The sequence below is a fragment of the Rhinichthys klamathensis genome, unplaced genomic scaffold, assembly GCF_029890125.1.
Source record: "Rhinichthys klamathensis goyatoka isolate OS25496 unplaced genomic scaffold, OSU_Roscu_1.1 h1tg000035l_1, whole genome shotgun sequence".
NCBI classification, from domain to species: domain Eukaryota; kingdom Metazoa; phylum Chordata; class Actinopteri; order Cypriniformes; family Leuciscidae; genus Rhinichthys; species Rhinichthys klamathensis.
The window spans coordinates 4,693,731-4,720,136 of NW_026606583.1; the positions used below are offsets into that span (position 1 = coordinate 4,693,731).

The window sequence follows — 26,406 nt, forward strand, 5'->3', positions numbered from 1 at the left end:
GCAACTTCCGTTTCATAAAAACTTTAATAAAGAGAGTCTGCACGTGGTCTTACCAATGTCTTGAGGGTAGCCTTCTGGAACTGGTGGCACCCAATTAAAATCAGGCCATCCCAGCGTCTCTTCTGTTTTGTCGTTCTGTTCCCGTAGCCAGGTAGTAACTGGCTCAAAATAGCTCATCAGGGAGCTGGCGTTCATTTTGTTAGTGCCCAGAGCCTCTTGAAGCACCTCTGGCCAAGGCTTCGAAGAGCCAGCCTTTAAGACTTTCCTTCCGAAAACAATACAATAACACTCAGTCCCGATGTACAGACTTTCCACTCATTGTGATGATACAGTGGTTTCATTCAAACCACCATCAGTCGATCTGTATAGTCAATACTTACTGTAAAACAGCTCCGGCCTCTTCCGATCTGTAAATATCACATTTGTGCAGAGCTCCAGTATGTCCAGCCTCTTTACATAGTTTCTCATGGAACTGGAACTGAAGAATGAAGCTCACAAAGTATCTACAAGATTAAATGAGAAAAAAATAGTTAGCCTATCTTCTCTGTGTAAATCAGAGTTTTGATTATTGATTATTTATCACGGGAAGCTCATGATAAGAACCCAACCTGATGTACGGTGTGTTTCCAGGAATGTGATATTTTGCTCCAGCATCAAAATGTTCCTCTGTACGTCTGGTTGGTGGACAGATGCCTTGGTATTTTGTCCTAATAAAATAAATTAAATATCAATCAATTCAAGAAAGTACTGTTGTTTTTTTGTTTTAAACTCTGTTCAAAGGTTTGGGGTTGGTAAATTTTTTTTTTTTTTTTTTTTTAAAGTAGTCTCCTATGCTAATGCATTTATTTGTTTTCATTTTGAATATGTTCAAATTTAGGTAATTCCTGTGATCTTTCTTTTGACCCCAAACTTTTGAATGTTAGTGTATGTAGAGAGGTAAGCAAAAGTATGTTTTTGACATTTAAACAATTTTGCACCATTTATTTCAAATCATAAATTAATTCGACATTACAATAAAAGTTGTAGATTAGTTTTGATGTCTCATAAAAAAAGAATAATAATACAGATATCAGTTCAGGAGGGTTACTATGGACCCCTAAAGGGACATGGGAGTGAAAAAAATATGAGATGGCAGGAAAAAAACTCAAAGAAGTTTCTGGGGGGAAAATATTTTGCAAGTGAACAAAAAGTTTCTCGGGGGAACGCAAACATTTTTGCGAGTGAATACAAAGTATCTTGAGGGACCACAAAAAAAAATTGCAAGAGAATGCAAAAGCATTAACATCATTTTTCCTCCCATCTCATATTCTTTTCCCTCTCACCATGTCCCTTTATGGACTCTGTATGTTACCTATCAATATGATCATGAACTATTCATGAGATAACAGCACAAATGATCGACGGCTGACCACAACGATCCATTATGAGACACTGGTTTTTACCTGAGGTACCACCAATCTGCATTGTATCGTTCAAGCGGTGTTTGTCCACTAAACACACCCCAGCGCCACTGATCAATAAGGTATCCAAAAGGAAGGAAGGCGATCTTTTCCAAAGCCATTTTCAACAGGTAGTTGATGTCACTCTCTATGGATTTTCAAATACTTCATCAGTTTATCAGAGGTTTACACTATACTGTAAGCATCATTCTGAACATCTATCGCTTACCAGCATCATCGGTCAGTTCTTCCAGAAGGCCAATGGTGTGGAGATGTTTGGGCGTGGACACAGAAAGAGACAGCACATCCCCTACGGCCTCATGGAAGCCAGGATTGGCTCCTCTCCTGAAGCTGACCGGCTGGTCTTTATACTGGAGGTAATATTCCACGTGGCCCATCTCATGATGCACGGTGAAAAGCTGCTCCATAGTCACAGTCGTGCACTGTTTGATTCTAAACAGAATCCAACACAAACTTTTAGCTGTTTATTACTTAATAATATCTTTGATGGTTTGGTTTTTTATATTAAAATAATTCTACAATCCTGGCTGATATGTCGAAACTAAACAATCCATTTGTCCCTGAAAAGCTTAAGAATGTGATGCTATCAAAATGTCCTGTTTTTTTTATCATTCTGACCAACCAGAAACAGCAGTGTTGATTCAACCATTGTCATGAGTTTGGGAAACAGACAATATTTTTGCAGTACCAAAACAGAATTACAGTATGTTTGTTTGATTAGCTTTACTGGGCTTGAAATAACAACATTGCTTCAAACAATTGAGAGAGTGAGTTTGGGGTACGAGACTGAGTTCTTGCCGAACAATAGGCAAAATGGGAGGAGTGTTTGAAATTAGTTGGAAAGCGATTCTTTCAAAAGTCTCACACTCACTAGTTTGAACACAGTGTTCAAAATTGTACATACATGCATCAGAGTAGAATAACTTTTTAATGCAATGGAAATTTCCAACAAACTGTTATTTCCACCTTACATTTATGCATTTACGCTTATAACCAAAGTGACCAAAAAAGTAATTCGTCAAAAGAGCCAACAATATTCATAATATACTGTATTATAAACCATATCTCAAATGATGTAGTGTTTTTTAAACCATGGTGGAAATTTATACAATTAGGAATACCATTAGCAATTCTCGATAAATGTTAAAAGTTAATGTATTAACTAACATTAAATATTAATGTGCAATACATTTGTCACAGTATTTATTAATCTTTCTTAATGCTAAAAACACAATGGTTCATTGTTAGTTGATTTTTGCTTATATTTTAATAATGTATTAGTAAATGTTGAAATTATTATTAACTAAGATTATTAAATGCTTTAGAAATATTTTGCATTGTTATTTCAATCATGACACCTCTCTGAAGAGAATTAAACCGAATGTTATTGATAAGAATGGAATGTGCATAGGCTTTGTCTTGGCGGACTAGATCTGATACGCTGCTGCATGAGTAAAGACTACTGCCGAAACATGCACATAAATACAGGGAATAGGATACGAGCCGCTGCAAGGAAAGTAGGGAGAACTCCCAAGCAGATCTAGGCAGGTGGTGCTGGGGAAGGTGGAGGGCTATAGGAAAAGTGTTCTCGTCACTTCATAACATTAAGGTTGAACCACTGTAGTCAGATGGACTATTTTAACAATGTCTTTACTACCTTTCTGAGCCTTGAAAGTGGTAATAAAGTTGCAGTCTAAGGGGGGTCAGAAAGCTCTGGGATTTCAGCAAAAATGTCTTAATTTGTGTTCTGAAGATGAACAAAGGTGTTACGGGTTTGGAACGACATGAGGGTGAGTAATTAATAACAGGATTTTCATTTTTGGGTGAACTATCCCTTTAAGCATTTACACTGTGAAAGCAATCCAGTTGAATGTGTTTTCGACTCTTGAAGTGGTCGAAAGTGGACAAGCTTAAAACATTTTAGACCCCATTTACACCACGTCTTTATTTTAGGTGTAAACAGCACGTCTGATGAATGATGTCATTAGCAAATGCAAAACATGACACTACAACCAAGTTATTTTCTAACAATAAATATTGGAATTGTTTATTTCACTCTTTGCTCAGGATATCATAGTTTTAAACATGTAATAATTTACATTTTTAAGATGGATTTTTATCTTTCGAGACTGAAAGTCTGGGTCTGGGAGTAAAAAAAAAAACCTCTAAAGTTAATGAGGATATAGGAAAGTTTGAAAGACTGTTTTAATGTAATCAACCCATGTGACATGAAAGTGCCGAATGTGAAACTACACCCAAATGTGAGGATAGTTGCCTCAGTAAATACACAAGCATCAGAAACCCTATCTAAAACACAGTCTTCCATTGAGCTACAATATGAACCACTTTCCTGTGATACGATTCATGTACCTGAAGTCTTTGCGGTTGTAAAAGTCCCACGCAGAGGCATGGCAAACCACCTCCCTTCCATCACTTGGTTTCTCAAGCATGGCCCGGTCCCAAAACTCAGGAGGCATTTCGATCAAACCCAGAGAGGTGAAGAACTCCTCCGCCACCCGGAACATGTGAGTGGCATTATAACCCTATGGGTAAAAATTACTTTAATGGGGTCATCGGATGCCCATTTTTCACAAGTTGGTATGATTCTTTAGGGTCTTCATGTAAAGTTTGTAACATACTTTGGTTAAAATTCCTCAATGTTTGTGTAAAACAACACCCTTTTTACCTCCTCAAAAACAGCTCTGTTCACAGCGACCCGTTTCAGTGCATGTCTCTTTAAATGATAATGAGCAACTCCTCACCCCACCCCTCTCTTCCGTTCTGTGGGGCGTGTCAAGACACAAGTAAAGAGCTGCCTTGGCAGACAGTATACAAATGGCTGAAAGTCGGAAATATGCTAATTCGGGACAGTCCGCCAGTGGTCGTGGGCGGAGCAAGAGCAATATGACATCATATTGATTGATTATTGAGAGTGTTTAGGCTTAAAAAAGGAGTGAATGGTTTTTTTTTTTCATTGTATGGTGGTTGTGTCCACACACTGCAGACACATTTATATGCAAACACCATATAAAAGTGAATTTTGCATCAGATCAGTGGCGTCATGCCCATTCAAAGTGAGTGGGCACGTGCCCCCTCAGATTTTTCCTCCCTAGGGTGACCAGAAGTCCCGAAAAATTCGGGACAGTCCGAAATCTAAGCTGTTGTCCCGAATCCCGAAACCGGCCTTAATTGTCCCGAAAATTATACTAAAGCAAAATCTTGATATAAAATATTAAAAACTGTCCGTGGAAGTTGAGTCGTCCTGCAGCCAGCCCCTTCCAATTGCAGCAACCGCAGCCGCGAGGACAGTGAATGTGCAGGCAGCCAGTCTAAACTTTAGGGTTTTTACGCGCGTCATTTGCTCTTGACGCGCGAATGGATTCAAATTGTTCACGCGTAGGCTATAACTAGACGCGGTAGGCGCGAATTTGACGCGCTATTCGCGTCTGGTGTGAACGCAGCATTAAAGGAGTGATTGATTGGTCGCGTCACTGTGTGCAAAAAAAAACTTCGTCCGGGCCTTATAATGTCTGATGTCGGGTTAGGCCTACACAAAGCAAATCATCTACAAAATTATTTAGTTTTCCTATTTAATGACCGACAATCTAGTTGTAATAATAATTTTGCCATAAGGCTTATTAGTGTTAGGCTATAGCCTGAAAGGTCTGATTTAGCCTACACACTGTTACAACATTTTTTTTTTCACAATGACATTTGAGTTCATGATTTTAATGTTTTTTTGTTTTTCTTTGGCAGACTAAAGACTAATGACAGACTTTGATCTTTGAATTAAAAAATATGTTTGGTTCAGGTTTGAAATTCATTATCTTTTAATGTAGTCTAATATCATAGTAGGACTACCCCCCAAATCCCTACAGCAGTTGTTATACATATCGCTATACATATTGCATTTGATTTGATTACTTTTTTACATTTCTGTCAAATATTAACCATTTTCAAATAAACGGGGTAGTCAGCACTGAAATCTGCCAAACTTCTTTCAAAGTCCTTCATCACATATTAATATTAAAATAACTTAATTTCAGAGCACCACAAAGTCAGACCTCAGCACCTTTATGTAGGCTACCTTTAATGTAAGATTGTTCTTAGGTCACATACCAATTTAAAATCATAACATAAAAACTGCAATGGTACTGTTTTTAAAATCATGTGTAGTAGGCCTAAGTGTACAGTAAGTGTGTGTGTAAACATGCTTTAATGAAGTAGACTTCAAAAGCTTTTGAATTTGAGCTTACAGTTCTTTCATCAACCTGTCTTTTACATAAACCTACAAAATAGATACTTTAACTTAGTCCTCAGAATCAGATAGAGGAGTGTTGCTGCTAGCTCCGTTAAGGTATTTCTGTCTCTCCCAAACTGCATTGAAATGGTATGTTTAGCAGCCAGAATTAAAAAAAATTCAGGGGGAGGAACCCCCTGACCCCTCCTAACATGATCCATATCACCCGTCAGAAAACAATTGCAACGTCTCAGATTGTGCCCCCCCAGAATTTTGGCTTGCATGACGCCCCTGCATCCGATGACCCCTTTAACACTCTCTGGAGGGCTCAGGTATTATCTATTATAGTCATTGAGATAGCTCTGTTAGCTTACTTTAGCAACCATGGTGTCTGTCACATCTACATTGGGTTTGTCAGGAAAAGGAACCATCATGTTGTAGACGTTGTTCCACGTTTGTGACCACATGTTGCCTAACAGAAAGCAAACACAATGACAACATCACCTTGAGTCCCTTAAACACTTATTGTTGTAAATGATGAAAAAGATGTTTTACATATAATTCTTATAGGCCTGGTTTCACATACATGGTTTAGATTAAGCCAGGATTAGGCCTTAGTTAAATTAGGACATTTAAGTAGCTTTTATAAATGTTCCTTAGAAAAAAAAAACATTACTGTTGTGCATCTTGAGACAAAACAATGGTACTGACATATTTTAGTGCAAGTTGCTTTCAGTTAAAACAGCTCAAACATGCATTTTAGTCTGTCACTAGCTTAAGCCTTTCCTGTGAAACCGGGGGTTAATGTCTTTTTCTGTAGAAGCGGGCGATTTATGGCCAGAATAAGTTTCACTGGCTTTGTGAAACTAGATGCAAAATTACAGTAATAATAAACCATCTTTATTTTTGTCAAAAAAAATGCTTAATTGTATTAAATGTGCACTTGTACTATACTTCAAATCTTAAAAGTATATATTAAAAAATATATTTACAAGTAATAAAATATAAATGAAATAAAAGGCCACTTAAGTGTAATTAAAGAGAGAACACTTTCATTAAGTACACTTTTTACACTTTGCAATAATGTCAATTTGTTCCTGAAATACACATATTTTGATGCGCTGACTAGCATACAAAAGCACATGTAATGTACTTGATTCTATAACTCGATTAACTGTAGTGTGTTATTTGATGTTACAGTTAATATTTTCAAATATACTAAAGTGCAACTTCATCATTACACATGTATAAGTAAAAAATATTTAAATAAAAATATAAATGACATACACGTTTCAATAGAAATAACATTAAAATACATTTTAGTTTGCCATAAATGTGTGGTAGTACACTTACCCATATTTCAAAGACTAATTATAAAATTACATATAAAGTCCTAATTAAGTGGTTTAAGAAAGCACCCATAAAGTTCAACTAATTGTAGGCTATTTCATATAATTTAAGCTAGAATACATTTTTACTTATTTTTGAATACCAAGCAATTCATTTTAATTAAAATTTAAAAATGCTGCAAAAAGTGCTTTTCTTACTTAGATTTTTTGTTTCCAGTCCAAATATAAAAAAATTCTTAAATCAAAATGCATTGTATACCAGATGTGCAAATGCCATTTTACTACTTCAGTATAAATGCATCTTGATTTAAGAATGTTTTTGATATTTGGACTGAAAAATTCTAAGTTAGAAAAAAAATATTTGCAGTGTACATCCAATTCACACTTAAGTATATTCTTTCAAAGTATAATATTTCTGTAATAAGTCCTTTAAAAAAAAGTATGCTAAAGTTTACTTCTTTTCAAAGTAATGTGTCTTCAAAAATGTGTATTTTTCTCAATCAATCGAACTCACCCAGGAGGTGGGCAGGGATGGGACCCTTGAGGTTGATGTATTTAGGACCGTAGTAGTCGTAGAGCTTTCGGCGGACAAAGGCGTGCAGGTTTTGGTAGAGAGGTTCCAGCTGTTTAAACAGATTCTCTAGGTCTTGCTTGAAGTCTGGAGATTCGTACCAGGAACGCCAGTATTCTCCTGTATCTTCAAAGCCTGAGGAGATCAGATAAAAAGGACATGGGTGTTAGATCGTCCTTTCTTTACCTTTCTCCCCCCCTCAGTTCATCCAAAAGAATGACTCGCTTACCATCCATCCGAGATGCCTTGTTGCTGAGCTCCACAAACTCAGGGTAGAGGGATCTAAGTGGAACCCCTGAGGAGTTGTGCCAGCCTTCCCAGGCATACAGAAGCCTCTTATAGCTTCTTGACGTAGCCATGATTTCTGTGAGCTCTAAAAGACACATAAATAGCGTAAATGCATAATAGTTCATGCTAACTGAACAGTAAAACAGTTTCTGAGTCTTGCAAATGAGCCCCAGAAGAAGAAAAAGGGCGTTTGTTTACAACAGTGTTCCGGATTTTTCCGGCTCACAGGAGCTAAATCAGTGCCGTTTCTCAGGAAAACGCCTTGAACGGAAGCATTTGAGCAAATGATACAAAACATATTGACTAAAGCTTTGGATCTTATCAATTAAGTGACAAGAGTTGATGGACATCAGCTAAGCTAGATAGTGTTGTGTGTTCATACTGAGTCAGATTGACTTGTCTGTGGCTTTTTTGGTGTAAGTGCATTTGGAGATGGGAAACAGCACACATCCGTTGCACTTAAATACATGCATGGTCACATGAATGAAACTCTGTTAAAACTTTATCAAAGAAACAATTAACGGATATTTTTTGGGTTTTATTGGTTTCATTGGTTTATAATATTTAGCCTATATAAATAAACTTGCCTTGCCTTGCCTTATAATAGTGTTGCATGTGATATGGATGTAATGGTGCACTCTTCAGACAAATGCCTTTTTAGATTAGGCTAAATAATTAAAATGCAACTTTTTGTTCATTAGGCAAAAAACATAAACCTAGCACTGCTAATGTTAACTTTAAACATTTTGTAAAGTTAAATGTTGAGGATAATGCAAGTGGTGGTGATTCTTCAGCGATTCTTTCTGCAGGTTGCATCTTTATACCAGAAGGTGTGTGTCACGTTTGGTTTTTATTTTGAAATTCTCAGTCATGTTTCCTGATTTCTTGTCATGTGACTCCCTTGCCCTCATGTGATCGTGTCTTGTGCTTCTCTTGTCTTGTGTGTCATGTTATGATTGGTTGATTTATTGTTCACAGGTGTTTCTTGTTGGTCAATAGTCTTGTTGTATAAGTAGTCCTCATGTTTCCATTGGATCTTGTATGAAGATGTATGAAGAACAGCTTACAATTACCCCTTTTCCACCAACGCATTTTGAGAGCCGGTTCGGAGCCGGTGCCTGCGCGCGAACCAGTTCTTTGTGTTTCGACAGGCAAAGAACCGGTTCTCGGCCAGGAAAACTGGTTCCAAAGCGGCACCAACTCTTTGCTGGACTAGAACCGTTCTTTTACCACGTCATGCTTACGTCGGGGGCTGGGGGCGGGTTTAGATAACATATTTTCTGACATAATATAGGATCGCAAAGCCAGGAAAAACATTTGCTGAAACACGATGTAGTCCGCCATTGTAATTGTTATGCTTGAAGTTGGCGCAAGCGTTTCTAGTTTATTTTTTTTATTGAACACGTTATGTAAGCAAAGGAGAAAACAGTCACAATATAGAACAAATAAATGGAAAGAAAAAAAGACACAAGACAGGAGTACATAACTAATCAGAAAAGATTACATATCAAAGGAAAAGATTAAAAGACTTACATATTTCAATTGTTTTTAAAGCCTTCTTGGTTCACGAGTTAGAGATAATCCCAAAGTAATGTTGTACTTGCAAGCGTTTCTAGCTAAGATGTATGGCGACGTACACAGTGACGTAACCACGTCGTTCGCTGGGCGCTCTAGTCAGTGGAAAAACAAGGTTCTGAGAAGGTTCGCAAGTTGAACCAACTTTGAACCAGCACCAGTTCCGAACCAGTTCATTTTTGGTGGAAAAGGAAGTCACTTTCAATCCAGGCTACTTTCTTGTTGGTCAATGCCCATTGCGAAATATGCATGAGGAAATATTTATACGAAATTCATCCTCTGTGCATTTTCCCATGACATTTTTTTTTATTCTATTTTTGGGCTTTTATTTAGATACAGTAGGAGGACAGACAGGAAAAAATGGGAGACGAGACAGGGTAATTGGATCGGGAAAGAACCTCGAGCCAGGACTCGAACTGAATCCCCCGAAGTGCAACCGCACCATACAAGCACTTGCCCATGCGACTATTGCTCTGACCAAAACCAAAATTCTTTCAGAAATAAAACAAATAGCTATCTTTATGTGTGAGTCATTGAATCATTCACTACTGTGTGTTGCTTAGAGATTTTGTTGGCTGAACAAAAATAATTTTAACATCTTGTTTATTGTTAACTGTTGCGAATAAGCAATATCACACAGGCTGTTTAGGCTGAATAGCAACTTTAATTATAAATATAAAATTGTAAAGCTGCAAAATTGTCCGTTGTCTAGCATTTTAACAATGTTCTCCACTTAAAAGCTAATCTGTCTGCAAAAGTGTCATTGCCACTTTTGTATACTGGGTTGTGATTAGTGTTTTTTGTTTCATCTCTTTAGCTTGATTCTCACGCTTATCTAAAACATAATTCTTTGGCTGCATTGCAAGCTCTTGTATGTCCTTTTGAGTTTACATGAATTTTCCACCTTCACTTTGACCCTTACTGACACACATCAACAAAGTGTTGGGAGTGTTTCTCACCAGGCTCCAAAGACCAGCATTCCTCTGGAGTGGGACACACCTTTGCAGTTGAGTAGATGCTGTCCATCTGGCTCAGAATGGTATTGTACTGGGAAAACAAAGAGAGCGATCAAAACACAATCTTGATGCTTTCCTCCACAGCTTCAGTGGTGTGTGTCAACTCACCCTCTCTCTCTCTGCGGTTGGGAGATTGGCGGGTCCCAGGACATTGATCTTTTTGATGATTTTCTTCAGGTCTGGATTAGTGAAGGTCTCCAAGAGAGAATCAGAGAATGTAGCCTTTGCTTTTAGACCCCATGCCTCTGTGAATGCCTGTTCCTCCAAAGATGCAGACACCTGGAGGAACAAGTGAAGAGAGTCTGAATATCACTTGCAAAATTGGCCCAATCATTATTAATGAGACAGACTCTTATTGTAAATCTGAAAAATCAATTATGTTTCACGGAAATATAATGAATATTTCTCATTTAAAGTCGATTCAAGTTTAATGAAATTTACTGAAATGAAACTGATCATGTTAATTTTATTTTTCACACATATTAGCCAACAAAATGTCCCCACAAAGATGGCAATTTCTGAAATCTACAGAGCCCCTAAAGGGACATGGTGAAAAAAAATATATAAGATGGGAGGAAAGGTTATTTGGCAATGCTTTTACATTCCCTCGCAAATGTTTTGCATTCCCCCGAGAAACTTTGCATTCACTGCACTCAAAGTTTTTGCGAGTGAACTCAAAGGTTTTGCGAGTGAACTCAAAGGTTTTGCGAGTGAACTCAAAGGTTTTTGAGGGCGAATGCAAAGGTTTTGCGAGTGAACTCAAAGGTTTTGCGAGTGAACTCAAAGGTTTTTTGCGAGTAAACTCAAAGGATTTGCGAGTGAACTCAATGTTTTTGAGGGCGAACGCAAAGGTTTTGCGAGTGAACTCAAAGGTTTTGCGAGTGAACTCAAAGGTTTTGCGAGTGAACTCAATGTTTTTGAGGGCGAATGCAAAGGTTTTGCGAGTGAACTCAAAGGTTTTGCGAGTGAACTCAAAGGTTTTGCGAGTGAACTCAAAGGTTTTGCGAGTGAACGCAAAGTGCGAGTGAACTCAAAGGTTTTGCGAGTGAACTCAAAGGTTTTTGAGGGCGAACGCAAAGGTTTTGCGAGTGAACACAAAGGTTTTGCGAGTGAACTCAAAGGTTTTGCGAGTGAACTCAAAGGTTTTGCGAGTGAACTCAAAGGTTTTGCGAGTGAACTCAATGTTTTTGAGGGCGAAGGCAAAGGTTTTGCGAGTGAACTCAAAAGGTTTTGCGAGTGAACTCAAAGGTTTTGCGAGTGAACTCAAAGGTTTTGCGACTGAACTCAAAGGTTTTGCGAGTGAACTCAAAGGTTTTTGAGGGCGAATGCAAAGGTTTTGCGAGTGAACTCAAAGGTTTTGCGAGTAAACTCAAAGGATTTGCGAGTGAACTCAATGTTTTTGAGGGCGAACGCAAAGGTTTTGCGAGTGAACTCAAAGGTTTTGCGAGTGAACTCAATGTTTTTGAGGGCGAAGGCAAAGGTTTTGCGAGTGAACTCAATGTTTTTGAGGGCGAAGGCAAAGGTTTTGCGAGTGAACTCAATGTTTTTGAGGGCGAAGGCAAAGGTTTTGCGAGTGAACTCAAAGGTTTTGCGAGTGAACTCAAAGGTTTTGCGAGTGAACTCAAAGGTTTTGCGAGTGAACTCAAAGGTTTTGCGAGTGAACTCAAAGGTTTTGCGAGTGAACTCAAAGGTTTTGCGAGTGAACTCAAAGGTTTTGCGAGTGAACTCAAAGGTTTTGCGAGTGAACTCAAAGGTTTTGCGAGTGAACTCAAAGGTTTTGCGAGTGAACTCAAAGGTTTTGCGAGTGAACTCAAAGGTTTTGCGAGTGAACTCAATGTTTTTGAGGGCGAACGCAAAGGTTTTTGCGAGTGAAATCAAAGGTTTTGCGAGTGAACTCAATGTTTTTGAGGGCGAAGGCAAAGGTTTTGCGAGTGAACTCAAAGGTTTTGCGAGTGAACTCAAAGGTTTTGAGGGCGAAGGCAAAGGTTTTGCGAGTGAGCGCAAAGGTTTTGCGAGTGAACGCAAAGGTTTTTGAGGGCGAACGCAAAGGTTTTTGTGAGTGAACTCAAAGGTTTTGCGAGTGAACTCAAAGGTTTTTGAGGGCAAACGCAAAGGTTTTTGCGAGTGAACTCAAAGGTTTTGCGAGTGAACTCAATGTTTTTGAGGGCGAAGGCAAAGGTTTTGCGAGTGAACTCAAAGGTTTTGCGAGTGAACTCAAAGGTTTTGCGAGTGAACTCAAAGGTTTTGCGAGAGAGCGCAAAGATTTTGCGAGTGAACTCAAAGGTTTTGCGAGTCAACTCAAAGTTTTAGAGGGCGAACGCAAAGTTTGTCGGCGAATGCAAAACATTTGTGAGAGAACACAAAAACATTGACTTATTGATTATTTTTCCTCCCATCTAATTTTTTCCCCCACCACCACTATGTCCCCTTAGGGGCTCCGTAGAAATCTTTGTCCTTGTGGGGACATTGTTTGGTCCCCATGAGGAAAACAGCTTATAAATCAGTGATGTTTTTTGAAAATCTAAAAATGCAGAAAGTTTTCTCTGATGGGTAGGTTTAGGATTAGGAGATAGAATACACACTTTGTACAGTATAAAAATCATTATGTCTATGGAATGGCCCCATAAAACATGAAGTGAAGGATTTTTCAGACTGCTTCAAACCATTAAGTTGTTCGGGAATCTGAATACACTAGCCTCACTGTTTGTTAAATAGAATTTAATGAATTTTTTTTCGCACTTTTTAAGATAATCAATCCTGATAGATAAAATCAAGTAAGAAAATAAAGAAAGACAGATTACAGAGAGCGAATGCAATTTTTTGATTCATTTTGTATATTTCTGAAAATAATGTGCACTAAAGTACAGTAACATGTTATGCTTTTGTGGGAGAAATGTGTCATATTCCCATATCTCGTTCCATCCCCATGATTTTCTGTTCTCTCAGTCCAATCTCTCTTAATAATCATTTCTGGCTCTTGCTCAATACTTGAGTTTCTTTCTGTCTTGTTATGTTTTCAATAAGAGCTTGGATGCTTTTGCAGCCACACGGGATAGAAATGGGGTGGCTGAGTTAGCACCATCCATCAATTTATCCCTTGAATCCTGACAGGAACTCATTTCTTCTTGTGAAAGCACCTGAAACAATTCAGGCTGAGGTATAAAGCACCTGCTAGCTCATATCTCATAAAAACGGTTGTGTGTCTGTTGTGGTCATGTTAGACATCACTGAGCTGAGAATGTGATCATCTTGTCAGGGATGATGACTTATCCAACTCTGTGTATTTTAAGATACTGTGGGGTGGGGTGAGGATATAGAGGTGAAGTTGGATGTTTGTCCAAGCGTTGAGCTTCCTAACAGGAATTCAAAGCTGTATGATTTACATGTTACTAAAAGGGATAGTTCACCCAAAATGTCCTTCTAAACTACGCACTGCTTTCTGCTGCAGTTATCCAAACCGTTTTATTGACAACTATTGTATAGACCAAAAGAAAAAATTCATTCATAAAGTTTTAGAATGACATGAAGTTAAGTCATTAAATTTTTTTAATTCATTAGTGAAGTTTACTGAAGTTCATTACAAATGGACTTTCCATGAACCATGACTAATAAACAAACATGTATTCAGAGTACAGTCTATTCAAAAATAATGTTTCTTGAGATGTGAAGGTGATTTTGCATCCAAATTGAATGTGGTGAGAAAAAAATAGTGTACTACAAAATTAAACAACTGAATTGTCCTTATGAGCTAGCGTGCAAAAATAAGCATACCAGAGTAAGTCGATTCACATACAAATGATTCAAATGACTCACAAATTACCGGTTTGAAAGAGTCTGATGAATCCACTGAATGAACTTAAGAAATCAAGATCTGATTCAGTTTCCTGAACTGTAAGTTATCATTTATTTTAGAGATGTGTACTTAAGTAGTAAAACTTAAAATAACATGTTTATAGTTAAAACACAATTCACTTACCATTAGTGTGGCACATGACACTAAAATAATGCAATATACATTAACAAATCAGTGCAACATCCCTGCAATATGCATATAAGTGCAAATAAACAACTTTTAAATAAAATAGAATCAGATCACAAAGTTTCACCAGAAACTTTTTACCTGCAAAAAACCCATATACACTCACCGGCCACTTTATTAGGTACACCTGTCCAACTGCTCGTTAACACTTAATTTCTAAGCAGCCAATCACATGGCGGCAACTCAGTGCATTTAGGCATGTAGACATGGTCAAGACAATCTCCTGCAGTTCAAACCGAGCATCAGTATGGGGAAGAAAGTTGATTTGAGTGACTTTGAACATGGCATGATTGTTGGTGCCAGAAGGGCTGGTCTGAGTATTTCAGAAACTGCTAATCTACTGGGATTTTCATGCACAACCATCTCTAGGGTTTACAGAGAATGGTCCGAAAAAGAAAAAACATCCAGTGAGCGGCAGTTCTGTGGGCGGAAATGCCTTGTTGATGCCAGAGGTCAGAGGAGAATGGCCAGACTGGTTCGAGTTGATAGAAGGGCAACAGTGACTGAAATAACCACTCGTTACAACCGAGGTATGCAGCAAAGCATTTGTGAAGCCACAACACGCACAACCTTGAGGCGGATGGGCTACAACAGCAGAAGACTCCACCGGGTACCACTCATCTCCACTACAAATAGGAAAAAGAGGCTACAATTTGCAAGAGCTCACCAAAATTGAACAGTTGAAGACTGGAAAAATGTTGCCTGGTCTGATGAGTCTCGATTTCTGTTGAGACATTCAGATGTTAGAGTCAGAATTTGGCGTAAACAGAATGAGAACATGGAACCATCATGCCTTGTTACCACTGTGCAGGCTGGTGGTGGTGGTGTAATGGTGTGGGGGATGTTTTCCTGGCACACTTTAGGCCCCTTAGTGCCAATTGGGCATCATTTAAATGCCACGGCCTACCTGAGCATTGTTTCTGACCATGTCCATCCCTTTATGGCCACCATGTACCCATCCTCTGATGGCTACTTCCACCATGTCACAAAGCTCTAATCATTTCAAATTGGTTTCTTGAACATGACAATGAGTTCACTGTACTAAAATGGCCTCCACAGTCACCAGATCTCAACCCAATAGAGCATCTTTGGGTTGTGGTGGAACGGGAGATTCGCATCATGGATGTGCAGCCGACAAATCTGCGGCAACTGTGTGATGCCATCATGTCAATATGGACCAAACTCCCTGAGGAATGCTTCCAGCACCTTGTTGAATCTATGCCACGAAGAATTGAGGCAGTTCTGAAGGCAAAAGGGGGTCCAACCCGTTACTAGCATGGGGTACCTAATAAAGTGGCCGGTGAGTGTATATATATATATATATATATAAAAAAAAAAGAATTGTTGTACATACTGTACAGTATATGCATCGTGTTATTGTATTTAATTTATTCTTTTGCTGTACATTATAAGCCATTTTTCATTGCATGCCAAAAAAGATTTTATAGCAGTGAAAAATCAGATTTTTTTATTGTATATATGTAACGAAGACCAGCTAAGTAGTCGCTGTGCAAGTAAACCTCACTCCCCTGATCTCAAGAGGAGCTCTAGCGACTGACACTGGAGACTGTGGTCTTTAGCCTCCTTGTTAGAGCGCCCGCCTCCCGCACTGGAGACCCGGATTCGAGGCCCACACAGGTTACATATAAATTATGGTAACTTAACAAATTAACATGATTTAATCTAGCATTTTTTCCTTTTTTTAATGTTAAAATTCCTAAAATTTTTAGTGTACATTCTTCCTAAAGGTTTATTGTTTCCTGGTTTTGGGTGCGTCATGCTTTTTTGAAGTTTTACCGTGTCCCGCTGTGGACCGTCTGACCCCAGCATCCCTTCTCTGTTATGATAACCGCAGGGCACATTGGCCCTGTCACAGCGAGTGCACTCATTAGTTCATGGGGTGATGCCTTTGTTGACCCGAGTGGAGATGAGCTCCCTTCCACACTTTCTTTTCCTCCATCACTGATTAACAAGCTGGTGACATGTGTATTTATCTCTATTATCTCCTATCCTTCACTTGCTTGTTCACACTCCGTTTTCCTCAGAGATAAAGACTGCTAGCTTCTTGTTTTTCCACCTCTTCTTCCAAGGTCCCATTTGTTCTGTCATGTTTATGCAAGAAAGTTATGATAAGTCGTAATCGGGTGCAAGGTTCAAGGCTTGAAAGAAAGTCAAATAATAACTTGTGACTGACACCATCAAAAGGGTGACGAGCTTTAGAGCTCAATCATGTGCACTTGGCTCTGAATCATCCATGCAAACCTCCCTAAACACTCTCTCTTGTCGGCAGATGTTTGGAATGTGTTTTCAGAGCAGATTGTACATGTTTTCCACCTCATTTTGTCCTTGAAGGGTCCAAACAGTTGTTAAAGATGCCTGTGTGTGTGTGTGTGTGTGCGTGTGCGTGTGCGTGTGCGTGCGCGTGCGCGTGCGTGTGCGTGTGTGCTTTTTAGAGTCTAATTTAAAGATTCTGTTTTATCTGATGCACTGCTCACTCAATACAGAAATGAAATGATGGGCTACACATGGCCACTTTGCCACAGAAAGTGAGCGGTGAAAGCGAGTGCTTCTAATGTATGGAAGTGGCATGGAAGGAAAGCGGATTTGTGGAATTCGCTGCATGAATAATGCAGACTCAAGGGACGCATTTACATAGACAATTCTGTTTTGTTTTGTTTTTTTACAGACATCTGGCACAAATCAGATATTTGGCATTAAATGTGGTTCTACAGCTGCACACTTTAAATAATAATAAAAACAGTGGCTTTATAACTATCACAAAAATAAAGTTCTTTACTACCTTAATAAAATCTCTGAATATCACTTAAGTGATTAATTGAGATATATTACCAAAATAAATGTCTAAAAAGACATCAGTTCATTTATTTCACACACACAAAAAAAAAAAGCATTTACCTAACCAATGGTATTTTTAAGATATATTTAAGATTTTTGTTAAACTTCAATCAACATATTTGAGAATGAAGAAATTATACTGATCAGTTAAGAACTACAATTATTACTCATTTTATATACACAATTAACAATCACATGCAAAGGTAGGAAAATGTTTTTCCCAGCATGATTTTATACAGACTATAAGGAGTGTAATTGTTCACATTAACTATGATTTTCGGTATTCAATTCAAATCAAAACAGACTAACGTTATCAAATGAAATGTTGACCCAGGACGAGTTATAGGACAGTGTTGATGGACTCGATCTACTAAATGCGAGTTTCTCATCTTTTTGCTGCTAAATGTTGCTTTTTTTATTAAACTTAACCAATATTTAAGTGTTGATAAAAAAAAAGGAATGCATGAAGAATGCAAAAAGTTTTTTTTCTTTTAAAACAGAGGCCTTGTTCTTTCTTTTCATATATTGCATGTTCAGATATTCATACACAATATTATGTTAATAATATTAAAGTTTTTAAGTTTTGTAAAATATATATATATATATCAAAAATGCTGGCAACTTAAAAAAATGCTGGTATGGAAAGAGTTAAAAGTAAAAAATTTAAATAAGAAAACAAAGTGGAGAAGAAAAACAAAACCAAACCAATTACCATCATATAGCCTACTATTCCTCTCCATGCCAATGTTTATGCATCTGCGTTAAATGTTTTTAAAATGATCAACAGAAAAGCTCATTTGAAACGTTTACGCAGCTAAATCTGCAAAAAAAGGTTTTATCATAATATCATAATAAAATTTCGACTCATATATGCATTTTATTTGCTTAAAACTAATCTTTATCACTATCATCTTGGGTGCCGCCATGTTTGCTTGACGTCATGCACAGCATCACAGTTCATTTGGAGTTTCCAATTACGAAGCCCAAGTTCAAGTACTGTTGCACTTTTCCAAGCTGCTTGGAAGTTTAAAATTCCAACTTTTCCTCTTGCTTTATACTAAATCCCTGCAGTCCTCAACATCAACATATGCTACATTAGCATAACCTCCACCGTTCATCTGTTGAACGCACACCACCAAGATGCCTATACGGTCACGATGAATGCGAAAACAAAAATCCCTGCTCCAGCAACCATGACCGGGTGTCCTGTGACCGCGCTCTCTGTGGAATGGGTGTGTTGCTTTCATACAATGCTGCTTTATCTTCATACGCAGTCAGAGAGAGCCTCGCTCACAGCAACAACCTGGCCTGCCGCCTTCAATAGAGTTGCCTGAAACGGAGGCTCTTTGATCAACTCGTTTGATGTGTCTGAAATAATAGACATCACACCAGGCATTGCTCAGGTTCTGCCCAGCTTTCTATCAACTTTTTTGCGGCCTTTTTTGTTGAGGTTTCGCTCAGATGTTGAGCAGCGAGTGCGGTGCCAGCATCCATTTGAAAAACTGTGAGCGAGTGTTGAGACAGCTGTGAAATAGTGTTGAGACAGCTGTCTGAAGGAGGCTTGTGTATGTGTGGGAAGAGCAACGGTGACCACCTCGCCTCTGCGTTGATCACACTGGCATTCACTGTTACGTTAGCTCAGTTCCATTAAATAATCTTAAGAGATACAACTTTGGTAACACTTTATTTTAAGGTGACGTAATTACACATTACTACATGTACTTACTAATAACAGTAAATGATGCATAATTACTGCAAATAACTAACCCTAAGCCTAACAGTAACTCTAGTAAGTCCATAACTGATATTACTCAGTACTTATTTGAGTACAATGTAACTACGTCACCTTTATATAAAGTGGAACCACAACTTTTAATAATTAACATTATTCAAGGTTACTAAATGCTTTAGAAATATTTTTCAGTGTTAATATTAACTAATGTAGTAAACTAATGCTGACAAAATAGAGCCTCTTTGTAAAGTGTTACCATTTTTATCACTGATATTTGATATTTAATTAATTTTACATTGTAAAAAAAGTTGCTGCCTTATTTTTTAAGTACAATCAGCTTGGATGTTTGTCATTTCAACTTAAATGACATAAAACTGACTTAAAAAAATTGCTTAACTTGTTTTGATGAGTTAAAGCAATGTAAAAACATATGTTGTCATAACTTATTGATCATATCATTTTTTTTTTTACATGGTAGATAACCTTGGCCATCATCTAACGCTTGCTAATTTAAAAACACTGTTAAATATAATCTTAGACAAAACTCAAAATTAGTATCCGTTTTTCATACCGTATTGTAATGTTGTTAAATTCACTTGCAGCATTTACAGTTGATTTTTGTTTTTCAAATCAACAATTTCTTGGTTGTCGGCCATAACATTGTCCATAAAATAATTATGGTTTTCAGAATATCATAAATCAGAAATTATGATCTGATAGCATTGCATAACATGAGTTGGACTTTTACACAACACTTAACATCCCACAGGAAAGAAAATCCCAAACGGGTTTTTGGCTTTTCAATTGCTTCTCCTTGACAGCATTGATATTGAACAGAGACCAAATGGAGACTTTTGTGTAAGTCTTCTCAGATTCTTCTTTTGAGAAAACCCAGTTATTACCCATTTCTTAATGGAGTTTCTTCTGAAACTCAGTCTTGTGCTCAAACTCCAAACCAGAGAGATCTCAACAACTCAAATGTTTCTCCTCAAATTCTTCAAAGCCCTTGTTTTGAGCTATAACCACCATCATTTTCATTCAACTCTATCCTCTTACTTCATTTCAACAATTATCTAATTTTAGTCTATTTTCTGAGACAAAATTGCTCATTCCTAAGCTCTGAAAGAGCAGCAAAATGATGGCACGTGGGAGTATTGTAATGATCATGTTATTCAACTCAACTGTTACACTTTTGCAGAATGTTACTAAGTAAACTCACAATTGTTGGTCCTCTCCTTTAGTGAAACTTTACAAGAGTCCTATAAAACTATAAATCATAATATGAATAATAAAACCCACTGGAAGACAAAAAAATATGTTATAACAGGCTGTCCAAAGAGCTGTTGAAATGGCTGATTCAACATATGCAAAAAAAGGACTTCCAGCAGAACCATACAACCTAAATTCATGGAAGTCAGTCTTGAATTATATTACATCAGGTTTGGCAGTTGTACCCTGTCAGACTATGTAAGCAATGTTTCTGGATGTCTGTCAAACACATTGACTGTTACCTGCAGCTGGGAATTGTGGTCAGTCAGGTTTGTGTTGTAGCTCCAGCTGGCCTCTGTGCTGAAGTAAAAGACCTCCTCGGCGGTTGAGTTGTAGTCGCTCACGAACCTCTCAGCCCCTTCTTCTGTCATAGGATAATTCCCCGGGATCCACTCGGGTTTCAGAGCTGTGCTCGTGCTGATGAGAGTCAGCAGCACCACTGCCCGGTGCATAATGGACTACAGCTGCGACGTGAGGAATGGGAAAAGTGCAGGAATCAAAGTTCCCGGAGAAGCCGTTTTCACACTCACTGCTGGATGTTCCCGTCAAGTGTGTGTTTCCTATCTCTGTCCTTCTCTCCCTCTTCCCCCTGTTAATCAGGCACAGAACAATCCCAGTCAGCTCTTTTAAGTGCTAGTTTAACCCAACCCACCCTCTCTCTCCTCTTTGGAGGATACACACAGTTCTCTCTTTCTGTCCCTCCTACTTTCCCCTTTCCCCTTCCTCCTCTCTCCCAGCCTCTCACCCTACCTGTCTCTTACAACTTCTACTGGACACTGATTGAAGGAAAAATGGTTTCTTACTATCTCAGTTGTTTCTTCAAGACAGCAATGGGATTCTCAGATCCCTAATTTTGCATGCCTTTCAGTAAACTTCTTAACAGTGACTTCTTAGTATATGTTGAGGCTTCCCAAGATCCCAAAGTCTGCAATCAAAATTCTTTATTATGAACATTTCATCTAATAACAAATGATTATTTTTTTTTTTTGGGTTTGCATTGTCAGCAATTATCTCATTCACATATGTGTCTATTTTTTATTAAAGTGACATTTACTTTTATTACATTTGCACAAAAAACAACAACAACGCAAAGGTGAGTAAATGATGACAACAAAATTTCATGTTCACTGGTGAAAAAAGAAGTGTGCTTAATGGAATGTGCACTTGTAGTATATATAGGGTCCAATTCTCACAATCAACTTTTAACTATGAATTGTTTATGTATTGGGTAGGATTAAGGGATGTAGAATATGGTCATGCAATATGTGCTTTATAAATACTAAGAAACTGCCAATATCCTATAAACTAAAGTGTAACAAAAAGTTTTCAATTAAAGTACATTTTAAATTTATGTTTTAATAATCTTTTGTCATGCTTACACATATTTCAATGTGTTGTCTAACATACTAAAGTACCTGTTTAGAATTTTAACTGTAGTGTGTTATTTGATACTACATTTAAAGTTAAAATTTGTTAAATGTATTAAAGTGCAACTTAATCATTACAAATGTATTTAAAATATGACACAAGTTTGAATGGAAATTGCATTAAAGTATATTTTAGTTTACATAAATGTTTATCAGAACATCCAGCAGTACCATATTTCAAAAACAACAGAATTATTAAATCACATAAAAAGACATACTTAAGTCGTACTTACGTGGGTCAAAAAAGAACTTTTAAATATAACTGTCACGGTTTTCACGGGTCGGTCTCAGGCAAGGAGAGCAAGGAAGGAAGGTGGAGACAAGGAACTAAGTGCAGAATATTTTACAAAACAAACAAAACTAAACTGGAAACCAAGGAACACGAAGGGCAGGAATAGCCTTCGAGTTAAAACTAACACAGCAAACACTAGGGCGTATATACACTGGAAAAAAAACTAGATTAACAAGACAGAACTGTTTCTAACTAAATCAAACTAAACATAAAAGTCCAAACAAAAAACAACAAACAAGACAGCACCTCCCTTTTTACGGAGAGGCTTCCAGATGCTCCACAAAACAAAAAGAGTCCAGGAGGGTGGTGGAGCGGAGGTGGAGAAAAAATTTTGATGGAGCAACTGTTAGTTTTGGCTAATGTGGATTTGGTACCAATGAGGAGAACCTCGGTTTTACCACTGTTAAGTTTAAGGAAGTTGAGGGTAAGCCAGGATTTTATTTCTGCAATGCAATCAGTGAGGGTAGTGAGTGCAAGAGTGGATGTGGGCTTTGTGGTGAGGTAGAGCTGGATGTCATCCGCGTAGCAGTGAAAATTAACATTGAATTTACGAAGAATATTTCCAAGGGGTAGAAGGTAGATAATAAAAAGAAGGGGCCCCAGGACAGAGCCCTGGGGCACACCTGTAGTGACGGGAGAGGAAGTGGATTTGAATGACTTAAGCTGAATGAACTGAGTGCGGCCAGAGAGGTAGGATGTGAGCCAGTTTAGTGAAGTGTGTGTAATACCAATGGATGACAATCTTTTAAGGAGGGATTGAACCACCAACCTTCCAGTTTGTAGACAACCTACATGAACCATACATACACTTGTAGCCAATCAGCAGTCAGGGGGCGTGTCCACTCATGATGGGGGAGGAGAGAGAGTGAGCAAGAGGGAGATTTGAAGAAAGACTGTAGAAAGAGAGATGGCTGAGAGACATTAAAAAAGAGAAAAGGTCAAAGGAATATCACTGGAAAAAGAAGCACTGCAAGTTTGTCATCTTCATTTTATCCACTCTAGCATGTTCATGCATTTTGGGGGGCGGAGCAATGAAGGGAGGGGTGTGTTTGTGTGGGTTGATTTCAAATATCAACAGTGTTTCTCAGAAATCGCTTACTGCACCTTTAAAGCTGGGGTATGCGATATTTCAAAACTTTTGTATTGTGTCTCATCTCTATTTCTGCATATTTTTATCTCACAATTCTGAATTTATAACACGCAATTGTGACTTTATATCACACAATTCTGACTTTATAAATCACAATTGCGACTTTATATCATGCAATTTTGAGAAAAAAATCAAAATTGTGAGAAAAAGTCGCAATTACCTTTTTTTTTTTTTTTGGATAGACAGAAATTCTTATGACTAATCACAGCTTGATCTGCTTGTTTTCCACTAATAACTAATCTAACATCTGTAACCAACCATTAAACTTATTTAACTCTGACATTTTAACTGAATTCAACCATATTAATTCATTGATTTTGGTTTTGGATGATGTCAGAGTTTCATGGAAAAAATTTATCATTAAGTGTTCTGCTTAAACAGCAGGACGGTTTCTGTAAATGGTTCCAACATTTCTAAACATGTATTTCTGTTCTAAACATGCGCTTCTGTCTAACAGTCTAGGGCAGGGGTCGGCAACAGGCGGCCCGCAGGCCAAAACTGGCCCGCCGGCAATAATATCTGGCCCGCGCCGCAGCCTGAATAGTTCTGAAAGACATTCAAAAGAGTCTGTGGATCGCTTGACACACCTCTAAAATAACCGTCATGAAATGTCTAATATTATATTAAATGCGTCTCTATAGCACGCGTTGTGTTTATCGTGCAATTTATACACGAAAATGTGTTTTTACGTGCATATGATACGCAGTTTTTCGCGTGCATTTGATACGCACTTTATTGCGTGTAATACACACGCATCCCACACCACTAATCCTACCCAACGTATAATACACACGCACCAGACACCACTACTAAACCGGCTACCCATGCGTATCATATGCACGTAAAAACTCTTTTTCGCGTATAAATTGCACGATAGACACAATGCGTGCTATAGAGACGCATTTAGTGTGATCGGGTTGTCGTTGCAGATAAGACACACCGGCTTTGCATTTACAAAACTAGGTAGGAAGAACGGATAGTTGTCTTTTTATTATTCTTTGTATAACTATTTTCGCTGTCAACTTCCCTTTTTAGACTCTTTGATAGTGCCATTTTCTCTCACCAGCTTAAATGTTAACACGATGTAAGCGTAAAAAAAGTAGCTATGCAGTTTATAGTAGGCTATGCGAGGATGCCAAGGAATAATTCTAAGTTTAAAAGTAGTCTACGTCAAATAATTATTACAATAAGTTTGACTCCATTGTGTAACAAGCAAATTAAAATGATACACATTTATTCACAATATGGAAAGAGGAAATAAAACATAGTTCGTTAAGAGCATGACTCAAAAATGCCATTAATGGGCTTATTCAAATCCTCTTTTATTTTTTTAGTTATTTTTATCCATTCCGCATCTCCCACATGTGTGTTTTAGCAAGGCAGGATGTGTTGCAAGATGCCGCAATATATCGGGAAACATGTGGGTCAGACATGATTTTGACCACTTCATTAAGTTTTGTTTTGTAGAAAGCCTATCTAAAAATTTAATTTCGTTTTGTATCATTTGTATCTTATAGCAGACAATATAATCGGACATGGAGGCGCCGGCGAGATTGCATTGCTCGTGAACTGGAGCTCGTCTCATAAATTAACCGAAACTCAGCGTTTAAGCTGCCTCACAGACACGAAAATATATAGAAAGCTTAAAAATGTCTAATTTTAAACGAAACAATTCAAAACGAAAAGAAACCGACTACTCTCTGCTTATGTAATCCATATGAAATGTGCATTTCTCTCTATAGGCGCGTTAACTACTGCGGTCACTATTGCAGCCGACTGAGCAGACACAAGACACTTATAAACAATTAAAATGTCTCCTTGCTATATTTGAAACATTCATAATCATTACTTTTGCCGGTTCCTTGTGACCGCTTTTGCGTTATTGGCAGCGTCACCCTCTGGTTACATGAACACGGCGTCACCACCGAATCAGCACCGAAAACATGGGAATTTTTTTAGACAATAATCCCACGACCTATTCGATATTCTATAATTAAATCAACAAATCGAATATTCGAAAATCGTGACTCATCCCTACTGCTTTATTAATGTATCCAGTATAAAACCCGGACACTGCCACACTGACTGTCCTACTACAGTATTTAACACAGAGTAACAGCTCACTAACATTCTAGTTGCATTTTTCATCAATTAATTTCTTAAATTATCCATTGACTATGTTCTGGCCCGCCATCTAGTGTAAAAAAAATTTTTTGGCCCGATGCCAACCTTACTTGCCGACCCCTGGTCTAGGGACATAACGTCACGAATGTGCTGAAATGGCCTCCATCTTATCTGCCAACACGGGACATAAATTGCTCTTAACATGCTGACAGCAGGTATTTCTGATAACTGGGAGTATCTTGTTGACCAAAAACACAGTGCTATTGACTGCAACTGCTGATAAACTATCAGATTCAAAGATGAGATATAGATAACCGCTGATATCCTCATATACCTGCTGTATTTCAGGTTCTCAATTTGATTCATAAATTCATTTATCATCTCACCGAAGGTCTAATCAGTGTAGAAGGTCGCCTTTGATGGTGAGCAAATGACTTCTGAAATAATATGAATAATTCGTTTCGATAGCACAAAATCAGGAGGTTGAACATTAGTGTAAGGTCTTGTCTTATTTTGTGTCATGCTCTTGTTTCATGTCTGTCATGTGATCCCCTGTTCTAGTCATGTGATCCTGCCATGTGTTCTGCTTTGGCACGCTGTCAGGTTCAATGTTTCATTGTTCACAGGTGTCCCTAGTCATTAGTCTTGTGTATTTAAGCCCTCATGTTTGCCATGTGTTTTTGTCAAGTATTGTTTTCTGTTCCCACTGTTGGTAAGCGTCATGTCCACGTTTATGTTGTGAGTTCATGCCATGCCTTTGTTTTATGTTTGATCACGTTACAGTAAATAAAGTGCTGTTACGGTTTTGTACAGTAAATAAAGTGCACTTGGGTTCTATACAAACTTGCCTTCAGTGGACTATATTACAATTAGCTTGAAAGCCAAAACACATATTAACAGGGCTGCCATTTTAATGTGTTTATTTAGCGTAAGTAATAGTAAAATAATGTAGGCTACTTAAAAGTACATTTCTGGAAAATTTATTTAGATTTTTTTGTTATGTCTATTCACTGATTTC

At 37.9% G+C, this 26,406-nt stretch overlaps 1 protein-coding gene across 1 annotated transcript in view; it reads right to left on the minus strand.

The window, feature by feature from the left end:
• ace (angiotensin I converting enzyme (peptidyl-dipeptidase A) 1) overlaps window positions 1-20,984 on the minus strand; it is a 34,070-nt gene extending 13,086 nt beyond the window's left edge. Inside the window, exons 1-12 of the mRNA XM_056245947.1 lie at window positions 20,638-20,984; window positions 10,608-10,778; window positions 10,443-10,530; window positions 7,850-7,993; window positions 7,564-7,755; window positions 6,075-6,172; window positions 3,831-4,003; window positions 1,669-1,892; window positions 1,443-1,587; window positions 609-707; window positions 381-503; window positions 54-265 (exon numbers count right to left, since the gene is read on the minus strand). Of these exons, the coding sequence (XP_056101922.1) occupies window positions 54-265; window positions 381-503; window positions 609-707; window positions 1,443-1,587; window positions 1,669-1,892; window positions 3,831-4,003; window positions 6,075-6,172; window positions 7,564-7,755; window positions 7,850-7,993; window positions 10,443-10,530; window positions 10,608-10,778; window positions 20,638-20,847 (1,879 nt within the window). The 5' untranslated portion in view covers window positions 20,848-20,984. The remainder of the gene's footprint in view (window positions 1-53; window positions 266-380; window positions 504-608; window positions 708-1,442; window positions 1,588-1,668; window positions 1,893-3,830; window positions 4,004-6,074; window positions 6,173-7,563; window positions 7,756-7,849; window positions 7,994-10,442; window positions 10,531-10,607; window positions 10,779-20,637) is intronic.
• Window positions 20,985-26,406: the final 5,422 nt, after the last annotated feature.